An 18,392-nucleotide genomic window follows, 5' to 3' on the forward strand; every position below is an offset into this window, starting at 1 on the left:
GTTTTAGGAAAGGCTTTGGATGGATGTTTAAGACAGGTCTTGAAGGGTAAATAGGAGATCACAGTGCAATTCCCTAAGCCTCTCTATCTCCCTAATCATTGGTTTTGTCATTAGTACAAAAAAAAAAAGAAGAAGAAGAAGAAGAAGAAGAAGAAGAAGAAGAAGAAGTTCATAATGACATAGTACCTTCCTCACAGGTTGTGGGAGGATTCAAATGAAATGCTGACTGTAAGTGGAATGCAAAAGCTTATTTTCCCGTGTATTTCCCTTGTAGTAACACACATTTATGGTAGTTCCTAATTTATCGCCATGCTTGATTCTCGTGGAATAGGAAGAGCAGGGGTGATTACATCTCATTTACAGCCAAAGGAACAGCACAGGGGCACCTGGGTGGCTCAGTAGGTTAAGTAGCTAACTCTCCATCTCAACTCAGGTCTTGATCCCAGGATGGTGAGTTCAAGTCCTGTGTGGGGCATGGAGCCTATTTTTAAAAAAAGAGAAAAAGAGGAAAAAGAAACAGCACAAAGAACCTGAGGGAATTTTTCTGGTCTCTATAGAAAGCCAGTTCTCAGCCCCTGATCAGCTTACCCCTGTCATAATTTTGTCTCTCCTTAGTCCTTCTCTGTTAGAATGAGTCTTATCCTGGAAGAGACCTGGATATGCTCCCTGGCTATGTGTTATTCCTAAGGCAACTCTGCCTATCAGGGTAATTTAGTAAAATTAATAACACAGAAGCCCCTTGAGGGTCCTTGTGTTGTCTAGATTTTGTTAAAGAACTTTCTCTTTTATCCTCACATTGAGAAGAAATATATTTTACAAACACAACAAGAAATGGAGAGTGAGCTATGAGGGATGAGGATGCTTGATTTATCTGTTTGTGGCAGACAAGCCCCAACGGTGAACTCCAGATCGTTCTACTAGACCATCAGCCCCTCACGGTCCACGTCAAGGTTTGTTTCCAGCAGCAACCACAGTCTTGGGGCAAAGCAGGAAAAGGCATACGTCTCCCAGCAGAGAGCATAAGGAAAGGACTCTGGTCTAGAAGTCAGCCACTGACTCCTGCTGAGATGCTGGACACGTAAGCAACCTGCTCAGGCCTCAGTTTCCCCATCTGCCCAATGGGGAAAGTGGACCTGCCAGCCTCTCCAAGCCCTTCCGGTTCTGATGGCCTACAACTCCCAGTCCAGTGCTCCTTTCCCCAGGCCTCATTGGGTCAGTCTGTATCCTGCTATGTTATTGAGAGATAAGTCCCTCCCATGGCCCTGCTCCAAGACTGACTCCCCTGACCCCCAGGCTCCTAATTTCTGTGCAGTGCTCTGTGTTTACTCAGAACATGCCCTCGACCTTCATGCTGTGGCTGACCCCAGCTACTGCAGGAGCTCTGCTAATTCTCTGGGAGTAGACAGGCAGGCAGCCTTGGTCCCCAAAGGAAAGAAGAAAAGGAGAGACGTTTCTCATGAAGTTTGGTTGTAGTCCCCAGGGGGATTCTTCTACTCCTGAGATAGCGGTTTTCGATTCTAGGCACACGGAAATCAGGAAGGGGGAATGAGCTCCAGAAAAGTGTGACAAAGGCTCATTTTATGCAGGAAGTGCAAACAGCACAGGCTCTGGGTGATGGAAAACAGAAGGAAGGTTCCAGTGGTGGGGCAGAGCACACAGGAGAGCTCAGAGGAGTGTGAAGTGCAGTGCTCTGGGGAGACATTGCACCTGGTGTGCAAATCTACATGCTTGTGTGGACACAGGCCTTTCTCTGATATACCTTGCTAAAAAGCAGAGCTTGAATTTCCTTTGGTGTGTTCATAAGGTAAAAGGTAGGGAATGAGAGTTATTCATTAATTCAGGAGATATTTATTGAAGGCCTATTATTTACTAGAGCTTGGGGTGGAGCGGTAATTAAAACATACAGAAATCCCTGCCAGCAAGATGCTTATGTTGCATTGGGGGAAACAGGAGATAAACACTAAGCATAATCCACGACTAACTTATACAGTGAGTTGCAAGCTGATAGACAGAGAAATGCAATACAGCAAGACAAAGAGGGCCTACATGAGGAGGGGTGAGGGCTGTGACTTAAATATGTTGGTCAGCATAGGCCTCATTGACAGAGTGACACTTGAGCAGAGACTTGAAGAAGTTGAGGAAGTTAGCCATGTGGCTTTCAGGGGAAAACCCTTCCAACTGGAGGGAAAAGTCAGCACAAAGTCCCTGAGGTAGACAAGTAGCTGGTGCTTCTGATGAGCAGCAAGGACAGCAGTGTGACTGGAGTAGGAAGGACGGGGATGAGAAGTGGAGATAGAGGTGCAGGTAGGGAGCAAGGAAGGAAGGCCAGGTCACCAGGGGTCTGGGAGATAAGGCCCCTGCTGGGTGCCAACAGGCCATGAATGATAGACTTTACACATTGTTCCCATGGCAGTGTTTCATGACCTCTTGACTCTTAGAGGACAGTATTAATGCACTGTCCCCACCTTGATGTCTATGAACACCAAGACCGGAAGACAGTGGTGTGCTTGTGAATGATTAACAGGTGGATCTGGACTGGCAGGGAGAAGGGAGGCACAGTAGCACACCACTCAGATATGCTAGACCTTAATGACCTTGAGAGCAGAGCAAGTCGTCAGATGCTAAAAATAGGAGAGGGCACAGTTTTGTGTAATTTGTCTTTAATATAATTTGATGAATTGTAACTTTATGAAAACTAATTCCGAATGATGACTGCATTTAACAACAGGGTTCGCAGAATCTCTGAAAAGTTCACAATTTGGGCTTATACACTGGTACCAGCCAGCGTGGGCATAGTTCTGCCTGCGGGGGTTAAGGTGACACATGACAGATGAGTAGCAGAGCGCAAACCAGAACCCAGGTCATCCAGTCCTTATTCCAGGGCTCTACAGGGGCTTCCACATGAAGATGGGAGGCTGGGGCGAGACAGGGTCCAGGGCAGTGGCGGGGACCACGCCAGCTCACACATTCCTGGGAACTCTGCCTGGAGACACTGGCCTGCGGCGGCGGGTCCCCTCGCTGTACCCAGCTCTTACTCAATCACTGCTTTCACCCCTGTCCCATGACATACCTTGAACCAGGCTGCCTCTGCCACAGAAGAACACAACACTGCTGTGTTTTCTTGTCCTCGGACTGTTTTCCAGCTCTCAACGGTCTGAGGCCCAGCCTCCCAGTCCCTGGGGAGATTTGCATGTGAATGAGCTTGGCTCTGGAGTCCCAGAAGGCACGGGGTGGGGAGTCTTTCAGGGCCAAAGAGTGAATCCTTCCTGGCTCTCCAACTGGCCCCAGTTCCCAGACTGTCTGGCCTACCCCCTCTCAACCCTGCTCCTGCTGGGACGGTGGGCGCTGCCAGCTTCCCACCTGCGGGACGCCCGCTTCCCAGGCTCTCGGAGACCCCTCCCTGCCAGCCCTCCTTTTCTCCCCGCGTTCATGCTGCCTAGAGACCATCCCCTTTTCTGTCCAGAGCCCTCCTTGCAAAACGGCAATCCTTCCCTGGAGCAATGGAATCTTGGACTCCAAAGACCTGCCAGGCACGGCTCAGACCCCGCTGCTAATGGTGTCTAGCATTTGCATGGACACAATACCTTCTTAGGGGCTCACCCAGCTCTGTTAGGAGCTTTTTACTCTGGTTCACATGTCAGTAAGAACATTGTCCTGGGACCATCATACGCTTGGGCTCTGAGACTGGATCTGCATGCAACTCTGAGCCAATTACTTCCTTTCTCTGAGTCTCATTGTGCCCATCTAAGAAAGAAAAGAGATAAACTTGATAGCCTTTCATATCCTTTCTATCTCTGACCTTCTATGGTTCTCTGATTCCAATTACTGGACCAGGCCTGGAAGTCTGGACATCAGGGTTTTGTCTCAGGTCTGTCACTCCTAGGCTGTGTTCCCTTGGGGACTCATGTCACCTCTTCAGGCCCAGAAGAATAATATCAGCCTGAAGTGCATTCATTGCAAGGCTCCATCAGAAGCAAATATATTGGGGATCCCTGTGTGGCTCAGTGGTTTAGCGCCTGCCTTCGTCCAGGGGCATGATCCCGGAGTCCCGGAATCAAGTCCCGCATGGGGCTCCCTGCATGGAGCCTGCTTCTCCCTCTGCCTGTGTCTCTGCCTCTCTCTTTCTCTCTGTCTCTCATGAATAAATAAATAAAATCTTTAAAAAATAAAAAAATTTAAAAAGAAGCAAACATATTCAATAAAGAAGGTGAATGTACCTGTCTGCTGGAAAGTTCCACACAGAGGAGGGAGATGGCTACTACTAGTATTACTATTATTATTATTATTAGCTTTATGGCCAAATGACTCAGCCAAAATCAAAGCATCAACCTCCAGCTCCTCTCAGATGGGGCCATCATGAGTCTTAAACCCACCAGCTGTGCTATTTATACTTCCATGGCTTTGCTTTCAAGAGCTTCCGGAGTGCAATACACAACATGCGGGCACACATACGTCTCCTTTTTCCCCTGGTCCCAGGCTCTTGTCTGGAATCCGGTAACTTTAATTTGCTCTTTCTCATGATCTTTAACTGAAATGTAAGCAAGTGGGTAAAATAGCAAGCCTGGGCTGTGGATCCCTGGCCCAGTCCCTGGAGGTGACAGACTTACTGAGAGCGCAACCCCAGAAGCGCAGAGCACTCCTTTTTGAGTCAGAAGTCCTGGGCGGGGCTGTGAGTGAATCACTGGCCTAAATGCACACATCTAGAGCAATCCTTTGAAACACAGGGAAGTGAGGAGATTCCTGGACTTACATTCTCTTGTGGGATGGAAGCTTTTAGAGATCCCTCACATTCCTCTGGGAGATCAGTATCATTTGCTTGTCACCCACCTCCCAGTGTTGCCAGGAGGCTCCTCTGAGGGCTAAAGGAACCTAAGACAGACACTACCTGCCAAATGAAGTGGCCGGACTATGAGGGCTCTGGAGTCCTCGCAGGAAAGGGAGTCTATGCTGATGGCTTCAGTGAGATTAGGAATTAGAAACCAGAGGGGATCCAGGGACAGTTCCAGACTCTCATTCTTCTTCAAATTGTGAAAATACCCATGCCCACCTAGCAAGGAGTCCAGAAGCAGCTCTGTTCGGATGATGGAACCTCAGCAGTCCTGTTCTTCTCACCGAGGTACTGAGTGCTGACTAGATCCCAGGGGCCCTTCTAAGTGTTTTATGTGTATTAGTTCATGTCATGTTCACAAGAGTCCTGTGATATTACCACTATTGCTGTCACTGTGTCACGGATGACAAAACCTACATCCAGAGTATTTGCATATCCTAGGGCTGCCATCACAAAGTACCACAAACTAGATGGCCTATAACAAGAATATATTATGTCACGGTTCTGGAGGCCCGAAGTCTCATATCAAAGTGTCAGCAGGGCCATGCTTCCTCTGAAGGCTCTAGGGAAGAATCCTTCCTTGCCCCTTCTAGCTTTCTGGTGGTTGTTTCCAATCCTTGGCATCCCCTGTTATGTGGCAGCAGTGTCTTCAATCTCTCCCTCTGCCTTCACACTTTGCTCTGTGTGTGTCTCTGTGAACAAATGTCCCTCTTATAAGGACATCAATCACTGGATTAGGGTCCCCCCCCCCCCCCCCCCCGCCAAGCCAGCATGATGTCATCTTATCTTGATTACATCTGCAAGGACCTGTTTCCAGATAAGGTCAAGTCAAATCCAAGGGTTAAGATTTAACTGTATATACTTCAGCAGGGACACAATTCAACCTACAACACAGAGAATTTAAGTGATTTTCCCAGCATGTAATAATTGGTGAAGACTCATGTATGACTCATATAAAGATGATGTCCCTCATGATCCAGTCTCAGCAAGGGGTTACATTAAAAAAAGAAAACTTTAAAATTCAAAGCAATTCACAATTCAACTCCCTCTCTTGAGAAACCAAAACAGAGCAGTGATGTTCTTACTGCAAACAGTCTTAAATGCCCAATCCCTCCCACCTCTCATATACACACATTCTCTCTTTCTCTCTCTCTCTTTCCCCCTCCTCTTCTTTCTCACAAAGTCTTCATGAACTCCACAACAGGGACTCTTCTGTCTCCTCTGTCCATCCATTTACACCCCAACTAACTGAGTTTATGCTATAGAGGGAAGTAGTTGTGGGTCCAGGTTTCTTTTTTTTGGGGGGGGGGGGGTGGTTCAGGTTTCTTTTCAAAATACTTTTAAAATATAAAAACAGAGAAAAAAATATTACCTGTAGTTCAACTAGCCACTGTTAACAGCTCTAATTCCTTCTCCTTTTTATTTTCAATGTATTCCTTTAACATAATTGTAATTTCACTATGTACATGGGTTTTTCCCCCTTTTTTTGCTTAATATAACCTACTAGGAAAGTTTTCAGATCATTGCAAATTCTCCATTAATGTGATAAGTAATGGGTGCCTAATGGTTACTAAGTTCAGGCTAATTTGACTGCTCTCTTAAAATTGAATATTTACATTGTTTCTGGTTTTCTACCATTATACATGACTGCTATAAGGTGTGGTACAAAGATAAGAAATTAGATTAAGTAACTTTCAAGGCCTCAAGAACCCATGAGATTGAAATTCTCCAAGTGTCAGTTCATAAATGTCCATCTTTCCCTTTGTCGCAAGTTGCTTCCTATACCCCATAGCATATCTCTTGCTGTGCAACAAACCACTTTAAAACTTAGTAGCTAAAACAACATCCATTATGTTTGCCTAGATCTTGTGATCAGAAGTTTGGGATAGGCTCAGCAGGATGGTGCTTTTGCTGGATATGCCCAAGGCCATTCCAGTAGAGGCTTGAGAATCTAGAAAGTCCAAAATGGCCTCACTCACTTGTCTGGCTGTTGGTGGTAGCTGTCAGCTGGTTGGCCTAGAGACGTCAACTGGGGTGATTCATCTCCAGTAGGCCTAGCAGGGCTTCCTCACGTGGAGGCTTCAGGGCAATATTTCACATGTGAAAGAGCTACAAGACCCCCTGATGCCTGAAAGAGCTACAGGGCCCCTTGGAAGTGGCATATCTCTGCTTATCACATGCCTTTTGTCAAAGCAAGTCACAGGCTTACACACTGAAGACCTACTTCTTCCTGAAGTACCTTGCCATATACAGCTAGAAATACATACTGACACTTTCAACATTACCTAGAGATCTCCTTAGCATATCCACAAGTTTATTGTGTACGTTTTTCTACCTTCTATGTGGCCATGGAGAGTTGTGCCAAACGTCTCACCACTAAGTGACTCCAGTGCCTTTGCAAGCTTTCTATAGCTCACTGCTTTTTTACCCTCTACTTGCTGACAATCCCAAAACCCAAGTCACAGGTCCTAATTGTTACTACAGCACTGGACTTCTGGCTCTAGTAACTGTATCAGCCAGAGTTCAGTGAGGAAGGCAGATCCTCTGTGAGGATTGGGAGGTAATGGCTATTTTGGGTATCAGAAATCACATGACTAGAGGAGGAGCTGGGGCTGTGAAGGGCAGGGCTTGGAATTAAGAGGATCAGTCACTAATCAGTGTTCCTGAAGCCCTGGCATGGGTGCACATGTTGACATCTGCAGTGGAATGTGAGAATTCAAGAGCATCTAAGGAGCCAAAGTGGGCCTGTGAAGGGGGCCCATGAGGAGTTCTGTGAGAAGCTGTTGGCATTGAGCAACTCCCACATCTGTGGGTCCATCTACAAGCAGTGGTATGTTTAGGCCACTGTTGGTCATTAGAGCCAGTTGTTGGAAAGAGGCACTGGATGTAGAGTGGAGGAAAGTGAGACAGGTTAGAACCTAACGGGCACATCTACAAATGTCCATCTTGGTATCTGATCACAAAACGCCCTGCAGAGAGTAAGGATTGTTGTGTTCTAAACTCACACAAGTTTCTCTTCTGGCCTGGAAGTATACAAGAAGGGAGATTCTGGGGAATGTAGTTCCCAGATTAACTAAATCAACAGCAGGACAATCCAGCACACTCCCTGAATATCTGACTAAATTAATTCTGAAAAGCACTTCAAAGGCCCAAAGAAGATCGGAGAAGCTCCAAGATTTAGCTTGGGAACACTGACAAGCAAAGCCTTGAGGTTTTTAGATCTGTATGACAGTCTTTGTTTGTTTGCCTCAAGCCTTAAAGGAGCAGGAGGCTATTGGCCAGGAAATGAGGAGGCTACAATCCCGGGCCTGAAACCACCACTTGATAGATAATAACCTGGCCTAATTCATTTAAATTAGCTGGGCTTCAAGGTTTTCCTCTATAAAATGAGAACACTCATTCCTGAGCTACCTCCTCCATACATTGCTCCAGGGACTGGTGGAGAGCAGTCAGTATTAATCTCTGATGACATGACTTTATAGACACATGGAGAGCAGCCACCATGGTCCTCCCACAGAATCTGGGCCAAAGTGTCTGCAGCCCTGCCTTAGTTTTGCCAAAGTTTGTTGTTTGCCAAAGTTGTTTCTACTAAGGTGAAAATTCATAGAAAACAGATTCTGGCTTCTCCTCCTTAGACCTCTCTCCCCAACTCCCTGTCCTCAATAGAACCCCCTTCCTATGGCAGGTGGTAGTGGGAATGAAGGGACAGTTGAGACTCTGAATATCTCTGAGACATCACTATTCCTTCGGCCTAGAAGCTCTTCCTGCTACCCCCTACCCTCCACCTACTATTTCCATCTCCCTAAGTCCTACTCATCTTTCAGGCCTCAGCTCAAAGAATGTTCTTCTTCCTAAATGTTTTCCCTCAGCTGGATGTAATTTTTTTTCCTCCTTTAACCCCTGGAGATTCCTATCTTTCACTGCAAAGCTATGCCCTGACACATACCCATTTGAGTACTTATCTTACTCTATTATTAAATTTCACATTCCCAGAGGCAGGGGACTTGCTCTTTAAGCTCATGCAACAAATAAGTAATTTTTGGCATCCTCCACATTGTAGTCCAGACAGAATTTGGTATATAAATATTTTTTGAATTGAGTTGAAAGGAAACAAATTGAGGACATGCATCCATGTGTTGCTGCCCTAAATAACAATAGCCTGAAAGGATATGGTTGCCATAATAAAAAATAGAAAAATGAGGAGTCTGTGATCCCTGGCCAGATAGTTCTCTATTATGAATTTTGTGTCTTCATTTGATAAGGTACTTCCCTCCATCATGTTAATATGATGACCCTAGAAATGGGACAGTCCAAACAGAAGCCAGGACTCAATCTTCTGCCTATACTCAGAGGTAAATGATTTTTGTAGAATTTTTTAATTCATAGCAGGGGCTGCAAATATTAACCAAGGTCAGTGACCCCTCTGTTTGGGTTATGGCTGGAGCTGTCACTGAGCCACATCCTCTCTGGGAGACAGTCCATGAACCCAAGATAAAGTTTGAAGAGGCCCTTGAGCCAGAAAATTTGTTTGGCAAAGTGCCTATGTCTTTGGTCATGTATTCTCTGGGTTGGTGGGTTCCTTTCTTCAGGGTCAGAATAGTTCCAAAAGTAAAACTGTATCAGGAAATGCTTGTGGTTATCTCTCTACTCCTGAGCAAGTCACTGGCCCTCTTTGGACCTCAGTTTCCTCAGTTCTGATATTCCAAGACTCTATTCTGAGCTGTAGGCTGAATTCCCAGGATTCCAGGGCCTTCTCTTCCCTGCTCCTAAAGGTGTAGATGTCTCAGATGTTCCCATGGGCTTCAGCCAAAACATGCTTACCTGTTCTCTGCAATAGTGTGGCTCTGCATGGGATGACTGTTTATCTGCCATCATGAAAATGTCCTTTATCCAGGAATTTATAAGAGAGTTTATTATCACAGATTATTATCACAGACTTTCATTAGGTCTCCCCCGATCTAAGTTATCCCTGGTTGGTTTCTTTTTTTTTTTTTTAAGCTTTTACTTATTAATTTATGAGAGACCCAGAGAGAGAAGCAGAGACATAGACAGAGGGAGAAGTGGGCTTCCTGCGGGGGAGCCCGATGCAGGACTCAATCCCAGGATCCTGGGATCACACCCTGAGCCGCAGACAGACGTTCAACCACTGAGCCACCCAGGCACCCCTCCCTGGTTGCCTTCACATGAAAGTGTCCAAGCTACAGAGAGTAGCTATATGGAACATGTCCATGCTACAAAGACTTTGGGGATATCAAAGTACAGAAAGGGAATTGTGAGTCTGGAGGTGTTAATGCTCAAGGCGTCACTATTCATTAAATAACTGACCTGGTATTACATGGTTATAGGTCACGAAGAAGTTCGAGTTCATCAAGTTCTTCAACAGAAAGCAATCACTGTGTTGAAACTCCTGCTCATCATCTTCTAGTTGGCCTATCGAATGTGTGGGTATGGTGACTTGTTAGAATACTAGTATGTCAGAATTGGAAAAGAACATATAGCTCAGCTAGTTCAAAACTCTGTTCTATCAGGTGGATAACTGAGAGCTAGAGAGGAGGTGGCCATATAACTGTTTATGGTAGTCAAGAATAAGCTCATGACCTCTAACTGCCAGGTCCATCTACCTTATATTACTCCAAAGCAGAAGTCACCAAGACCTATACCCAATTTCATGCCTTTCCTAGGCCTTCAGACTAAAACTATTTAGTCTTATTTTTATTAAGTTCTAATAAGAGCAGCTCAATGAGATTCTATTTTATAACATATATCAGCTAACTGATTTTAAAAAGACACAAAATAAAATATTACATGAAGGAGACATAAGAATTGCAAAGGCAATATAGTCTGGGGATGTTCAATGCAGAGCAAGTAACATCACACAACACAGTATCCCCAAGATGGTTGACATTCATAAAAAGGTCCCCGGAACACCAAAGAGGGTTAGCATGTTTCACCTAAGAAAGCAGGGATTTGTATAAAGCACCTTATAAAGCATTAAGCCAAATGATGATGATGATGATGATGATGATGATGATGATGATAAATTAATTATAGTCAGGTAAAACTTCAGCTATCTAAGAAACTCAGGTAAGCGAAAGGACAAATCAGCCGTGGTGGTCAAGGAAGTGACTGTGTGCAGATAGGTACATTCTACTTTAAAAAGGCTGGTGTGAGTTTGGCTAGTATCTGCAGAGAAGAGGAATAAACAGCAAAGCCATGATCTCATCTTCTGTTTACACTTCAATTCCCAAAGTTAGTGATTAATTGTCCTTGTGTTTTGTTGCCAGGGCAAATTGTTTTTCTTTAAAACTCCCACTTATCTTAAATAAATAAATCATTAGTTTCAAAACAGAAGTGTCAAATGTCAAGATACTTCTGACATACTAAGCTAATGAACAAAACAATGAATGCATTAGAAGCTACTAGAGATAGGCAGAGGCTTTGAGAACTTTTCCTTTAATGACTTTGAAAGGCAGCAGAATCATTCTTGCTAAAAGATTTTCTCATGCATCTTGGCTAAAATGTCAATCTAGAGCTTGCAAACACAAATACAACCTTAAAAGAACCCAGTTAGTGTAAATGGGAAGAGCAGTAGGTAGGCCAAGTGTTCATAGTCAAATAAATAGATCAGCCAGCTATCACACTGTTTCCCAAACCAAATTCACACAAAATCAGCTTTAGGCAGCCAGTTTAGGATCTCTACTTGGGTCTCTGAATTTACACAGGGCCTCTAGCTTTTCCAAAGTAGGGAATTCATTTAGCAAATAGGTCATTTTTGCCTCTGAGTCTTAACACAAACACAATTGTTTCAGGGATGAACCCAGTCATTTCTGAATTATTAAAACTATTTATTAAATATAGTTCTAAATACACAATTTCCCTGTTCAAAAGTTGTCAGTATCTTTACTCACAGAATTAAGAGTCGCGTGGTGTTATGATAGCTTTCAAAGACAGTATAATGTCATTTCAACCTATTCTTCAACCTCTCCTGCTATAATCCCCACAGACTCCCTGGCTTCTCATTGTTCTCAGAACAAGCCTTGCATTTTAGTTCTTGACAACAAACATTTGTTGGGTAACTGCTATGCGCCAGATCCTGCTCCGCTCACTGAAAACACATCTGTAAAGAAAACAAAGTCTCGCTCTCCTGCAGTTTCCATTCTGATGGGATCTTTCATCTCCTTCGGAGTGCAGTCCCAGCACTTGTGTTCCCATTAAAGCACTTGTCACACTGCATAATAGCCCTGTCTGTGTTTGCGTCCCTCTGAACCCTGCCTCCCCATGCACAGCTCCCATGCTCTGCTCACGGGCAGCACACACTGAATGCTCAATGAATGACCTGAAGTTTATCTCTCTTCTTTGGAAATGTGGTCAGTTTCTGTTGCATGTGGAATCTATCAGTGAGGTGATCTCTTTCTGAATTCTAATATTGAGTTATTTTCAACAAATAAGCCAGTAATAGGAATGATAAATGCCAAGCTACTCCTGATGGGCCTAAACAAGTGAATGAAACGGTGACTGAACAGCCCCAGAGACTTAACCTGTACGGTATCTTTCCTCAAGGCCCAGAATCCCGAATTCCCTATCTCTATCCCTGATCTACTCATAAGCAGACTCTCCCTCTTTTCTCCTGGAGACCATCAGGGAAGCTAATTTGGGAAGCGACTCATCTTGTTCCCTCTCTCTTTGATCCCAAAGGTAGAAACTGAAGAGCAGGTGCTGGCAACCTTCTGTGGCAGGGAGACTACAGACACAGAGCAGACCCCCGGCCAGGAAGTCGTGTTCTCCCCCGGCTCTTTCATGTCCATCACTTTCCGGTCAGATTTCTCCAATGAGGAGCGATTCACGGGCTTTGATGCCCACTACATGGCTGTGGGTATGTTGGAGAAGAGGGTGGCTCATCCCGAGATCTCCTTTTCTCTCAAAAGACTGAAAGTACCTTATGCTCTCTTACTGCCCCACTGCATTTGCTCTATCACATATCTACCCATCTGTCTATCCTCCATCTATCCATCAGTCCATCCTTTTTTGATGCATTTCAAGGTGCATTGCAGATGACAGTACACTTTTTCCTAAATATTTCAGCATGCATATCATTTTGCTGAAGTTCAATATCTATCCACAATTTTTTTATTTTAATGTAAAATTTACATTCAATGAAATGTACAAAACTTAGGCACACTTGTTGACTTTTGAAAAATTTATATTTGCATGTGACCCAAACCCCTAACAAGATATTGAACTTTACTGTTAAACCCAGAAAGTTCCCTTATGCTCCTTCCCAATCACAGTCTGCTCTTATCTCCCTTAGAGGCAACAATCGTTCCAATTTTTTTCCACCATAGATTAGTTTTGCGTCTTCTTAAATTTCATGTAGATGAACATACACAGAATATATTTTGGAAGTTAGGATTCTTTTACTTAGTGTAAAGTTTTTGAGGTTCAGTCATGTTGCAATGCATTGGAAATTTGCTCCTTTCCTGGCAGAGTAATTTTCCATTGAATGACTATACTACAGTCTGTTTATCCATTCTTCCATTGATGGACACCTGCACTCTATCCATTTTTTTTTTGGCTCCCATTAATAAAGTTTCTATGAACTTTCTTGTAGAAGACTTTTTGTGAAAATATATTTTCACTTCTATTGGGTGAATATCTAAGAACAGAATCACTGGATCATAAGACAGGTGTATATTTGGTTTTATAAGAAATTGCTAGACCTTTTACAAAGTTTTTTTGCACCATTTTATATTCTTTCACCAACATATGACAGTTTGATGTCAATTTTTAAGTTTTTTTAAATTTAGAATTCTGGTGGGGTATGTAGTGGTACCTCATATGGTTTTAATTTATATTTCACTGGTGACTAGTGATGTCATGCATCTTTTTTATGTGCTTTTTGGCCATTCCTGTATTTGCTGGGGGAAAAGGTACCATGAAATCTTAAAATTGGGTTGAGATCATAGTTTTTTTAATGTTTACATTGCCACTGCCCAAGGAAGTGGGACATAGAAAGAAAGGGGCAGCATGGACTAGAAGTAAAGAGTGGGTTCTGGAGCCAGCCTACCTGGGTGTGAATGCTGACTCCACCACATACCATCTCTGTGAGTTGGAGTAAGTTCTTTAAAGGCCCCAAGTCTCTGTTTCATCATCTGTGGAATGGGGATGGTAAGAGTCCTGCTTGCTATTGTCACAACTGTTAGAGGGCACTAGCACCACCGGGGGTCAGCTTGCCTGGCCTTGAACCTGGCTTTCTGTCAACTTGGGAAGTTGCCTCGCTGCTCTGATTTCCAGTCTCCTCATTTGTAAATGGAAGTAATGGCTACTTCTGGGCTTTGTGTGAGGCTAACACAGGGAGTGGCCCATACTACATGCTCTGTAAATGATGGCTGTTGTCTTGATCATCACGGGTGGATTGATTGCCCTGCAGATGTGGACGAGTGCACTGAACGAGAGGATGAGGAGCTGTCCTGTGACCACTACTGCCATAACTACATTGGCGGCTACTACTGCTCCTGCCGCTTTGGCTACCTCCTCCACACAGACAACAGGACTTGCCGAGGTGGGGCCCAGAGATGACACTGTATATATATCACCATTTTGTGCTGAGTTTCCCAATAAGATTAGGGGAGGCTCAGAGGAGGGGTATATATGGAATAGGAATAACTGAAAATGAAGCCAGAGAGCTCTGCCTCAGATACCACATGGATGAAGATGCTGAAATGCCTAGCAGCCAGGAAGTCCAGGTTCAGGTTTTCAAAGGATCACATTTCAGAATCCCTAGGCTCTAGGCCATCTTTCTTCCTGGATAGCAGCAACTTCTGCTCTCCTGGTTACTGTAGGTACCCGGGCTGGCCAAGTTATGGGAAAACACGGGTTTACCAGTCCCATCGCTCTGAGCCATAAGCTTGGCCTCACCCAGAAGTTTCTTTTTCTTTTCACTCCTATGGCCTCCCAAGTTCCTCTGTGATCAAGAGAACCTCAGTCCAAAGGAAAGATGAGGGAAGAGAGAGGCAAAGAGAGACAGCAAGAAAATGCCCTATTCCTTCTATCTTTGTTTCATGTCTCATCCATATGCCCACCCTGATGTCATCTCCAGGTGGAGCAGGGATGGAGAAATGGAGAAATGGAAGGCTTTGGCCATTTTCCATGAGGGCTTCTACCCATCAATAAAATGGGGATAGTGATGTCTTCCCTGCTTGCTGCTCAGGACTAGTGAGAAAATTGTACAGTAACAGATAAGAAACGGGTTGCCCTAGCTATGGTTGTGGTGTGTCACTTTGCTCTGGTATGTGTTCCACAGTGGAGTGCAGTGACAACGTCTATACCCAGAGGACAGGCATGATCACCAGCCCTGACTTCCCCAACCCTTATCCTAAGAGCTCAGAATGCTTCTACACGATAGAGCTAGAGGAAGGTTTCATGGTCAGCCTGCAGTTTGAGGACATTTTCGACATTGAGGATCATCCTGAGGTGCCCTGCCCCTATGACTACATCAAGGTAAGCCTACAATGGATGTTGGCCTTGGGGATACTGGGAAATCTTGGCTGAATTGGGAAAATTGATATTCTTGGCCCTTTGCCTTCTCCCGGGATAGGGGACCAAGCCTCTTGCTTCCCAAAAGGTAATTACTTAAAATAGCATCTACCAGCTTAATCAGATCCAGCCTAGGGACCTTCCCTGATTGAACACTAGCTCCTCAGCCACCTGTAAAATCCCTTTTGCCATGTTACATGATATCATCATGAAGTAACACCAGAGGTGAAGGTCATAGGGACCATCTTAAAATTCTGCTGATCACACAAAGTATCCCAGGAGCTACGCTGTGAGCCTTCTCCAGACACTTAATCTCACGAGGCTTCACTTCCCCCCCATCCACAATAAGGGTGACAAGACGGAGCTATCATCCAGGATTGTAGAAGTCACCACATGAGGGTTCAGGAGTCCTGGTCCTTGGAGCTGGAAGAAAAAAGAGTTAGAGACACAGAAAGGAACTGAGTCTGGGAGTCAGGAAATCTAGATCAGCTAATAGTACCTACTTCCTTCTCTCCATCTCACTGATTCCATCCCAGGCCAATGCCCATTATCTCCTGGTCCGATGCAAAGCTTCTATCCATCCTTGCCCTAGTAGTCTGCTCACCATGGTATCAAGGCTAATCTTTATAAAAGCCAGATTAAATCAGGATTGCTCTTGGAAATCAACATAAATTCCTCAACACAATATGGCACTTGCCCGCCTTTCCTACCTCAAGCTATGGTATTCCCTCTGTTTCAGCCCCTCTGGCTTCCTTCCTGTTCTTAATACTTGCTGACCCCTTTGCCACCTTTGACCTTGACCTTTACATATGCTACTTTCTCCGCTTGGGAAATATTTTCCCCTCTTCCTTAAATAACAAGTTTCTACTCATCCTACATGTCTCAAATCCAATGTCACCTCCTCAAAGAAGCCCTCCCGACCACCTATTTAAAGTTTTATCTATTAAAAAATAAAGTTTTTTGATTGCACTATTAAAGAGTTGACACTGGATAGAAACTCTGATCTGTAGGAAAAAAGGATGAGCACCAAAAATGTTAATTATGTAGGTAAATAGAAAAAATGGATCTTAAAAAATTTTTTCATTTCTTTGAAAAAGAACTTTAAATTTTTTAAAAATAGCATTTTAACCATATGATTTCACTCATGTGGAATTTAGGAAATAAAACTGACAAACATAGGGGAGAAAAAAAATAGGGAAACAAACCATAAGAGACTCTTAACCAGAGAAAACAAACTGAGGGCTGCTGGAGGGGCAGTGGGCAGTGGAATGTGCTAAATGGGTGATAGGTTTTAAGGAGGGCACTTGCTATGACGAGCACTGGGTGTTATATGTAAGTGATGAATTACTAAGATATAACAAGTATTATACTATATGTTAACTAAATGGAATTTAAATAAACAACAAAAATTAAAAATATATAAATAAATAAAAATAAAAAATAAAGTTTTACTTATTATATGAGTAATGAGTTAGGTTACATAGCTTTTACTACATAATTATAAATATATAACATATATTTATATGATGTGTGTATATCACCTTGATTATTTTTTATAATTCTTGCCACAGCATGTAATTTTTTGCTTAATATTTATTTATTTGTTTTGCTTAATATTTATTATTAGTCCCATCTGCTACCCCATCCCAGCCATCCTCGACTAGACTGTAGGTTCTTTGAGAGCAGAGGCCTTCTCTATCCCATGCACCTGGACAGAGCTCTGTCCCTTTCTGAGCCATATGTTCATTTTGAGCAGAGGGTCATTAGCCAGCTTCATCCATTTCCAAGGCCGTAGTAATCTGTAAATGGGAGAGTGGAAATGGAACTGTTTGGTGAATGGCAATGCCCACTAAAACATGAGTGAATACTACGGGTTCACATGGAGGCCTCCAGAAAACCAGGATGCACCATAGAGGTGGTCCCAGTGGCTGCCACCACTACTCAGATGTGACCTTTTTTCTCTATCTTGCCAATCACAGATTAAAGCTGGCCCAAAAGTTTTGGGGCCCTTCTGTGGAGAGAAAGCCCCAGAACCCATCAACACCGAGAGCCACAGCGTCCAGATTCTATTCCGCAGCGACAACTCAGGGGAGAACCGGGGCTGGAGGCTCTCATACAGGGCAACAGGTAACAGCCTCTCCCTCCATGGATCATGCTTGGTCACCATGCTCAGCCCTCATGAGCTGATGGATGAGGGGTGGCTCAGGGATGAGCAGTGCAGGCCTGAGACTCCTCTGGGGATTTGGCAGGACACCCAGCTCTGCTACAGAAGAGTGTGGGACCAAGAACCTTCTCTTCCCCTGAGTTTCCCATCCGTAAAATGGGAGCAAGGGCAGCAAAAATGGTGGATTTAGACTAGACATAGTTTTCAAACTTGCTGTACTTCAGAATCACATAAAGAGATTTAAAAACCAAAAACAAATAAATAAAGAAAACTGCTTATTTCCTAAACTCACCTCTTTTACACTGATTCATTGGGCCTGGAGAGAAACCTCCCACTCAGCCCTTTCCAAGTTTTGGGCAGGAATTTGAGTTTGGGCCCATAGCTTAAAATGTTTTGTCGTGGCAGTTTGCCTCCTGTAGCCCCAGACTGGCAGCGCCCACAGGTCTCATTTCCCAGTACTCCAAGGCAGCCAGTCCTGGCCCAAACCCGGATAGAGCCATTGCCTCAGGGGTCTATAGTTAGCCAAGAAAGAAGAGGGTGCTGGGTGTGGGTAATCCAGCTTATAGATCTGATATCCTGGCCTTGCCTGCATTATCACATTGGTGTCCAGTTCTGGAGAAGGATGTAAAGAGGATATTAAAAGAGAGTTTGTCCAGGAAAAAATGTCAGGGATAGACTCACACCTGGAATCCTGTCCAATGTGGCCTTTGGAAGGGAGCGCTCAGAGGCATATGGTCACAGTCTCTCTCTCTCTCTAACACTTTGAAGAATGGTCTTGGGGAGAAAGAGCGATTAGAGTCATCCTGAGCTGCCCAAGAGGACAACCTCTGCCCTGTGAGAGCAAATTACAAGGACATAGATTATGGT

The 18,392-nt window shown here is 44.2% G+C and overlaps 1 protein-coding gene across 7 annotated transcripts in view; it reads left to right on the top strand.

Annotated features, from left to right (window-relative positions):
- Positions 1 to 18,392, top strand: part of MASP1 (MBL associated serine protease 1) — a 61,271-nt gene that overhangs the window by 13,247 nt on the left and 29,632 nt on the right. For all 7 annotated transcript variants that reach the window (XR_012000428.1, XM_072752482.1, XM_072752481.1 and 4 more), the window contains 4 exons: positions 12,524 to 12,701; positions 14,256 to 14,387; positions 15,129 to 15,325; positions 17,341 to 17,488. Coding sequence is in view for 6 of the 7 variants with exons in the window: in XM_072752482.1 (XP_072608583.1) it covers positions 12,524 to 12,701; positions 14,256 to 14,387; positions 15,129 to 15,325; positions 17,341 to 17,488 (655 nt within the window). In the remaining variant the exon portion in view is untranslated. The remainder of the gene's footprint in view (positions 1 to 12,523; positions 12,702 to 14,255; positions 14,388 to 15,128; positions 15,326 to 17,340; positions 17,489 to 18,392) is intronic.

The sequence above is a fragment of the Vulpes vulpes genome, chromosome 3 (genome assembly GCF_048418805.1).
Source record: "Vulpes vulpes isolate BD-2025 chromosome 3, VulVul3, whole genome shotgun sequence".
Lineage (NCBI taxonomy): Eukaryota > Metazoa > Chordata > Mammalia > Carnivora > Canidae > Vulpes > Vulpes vulpes.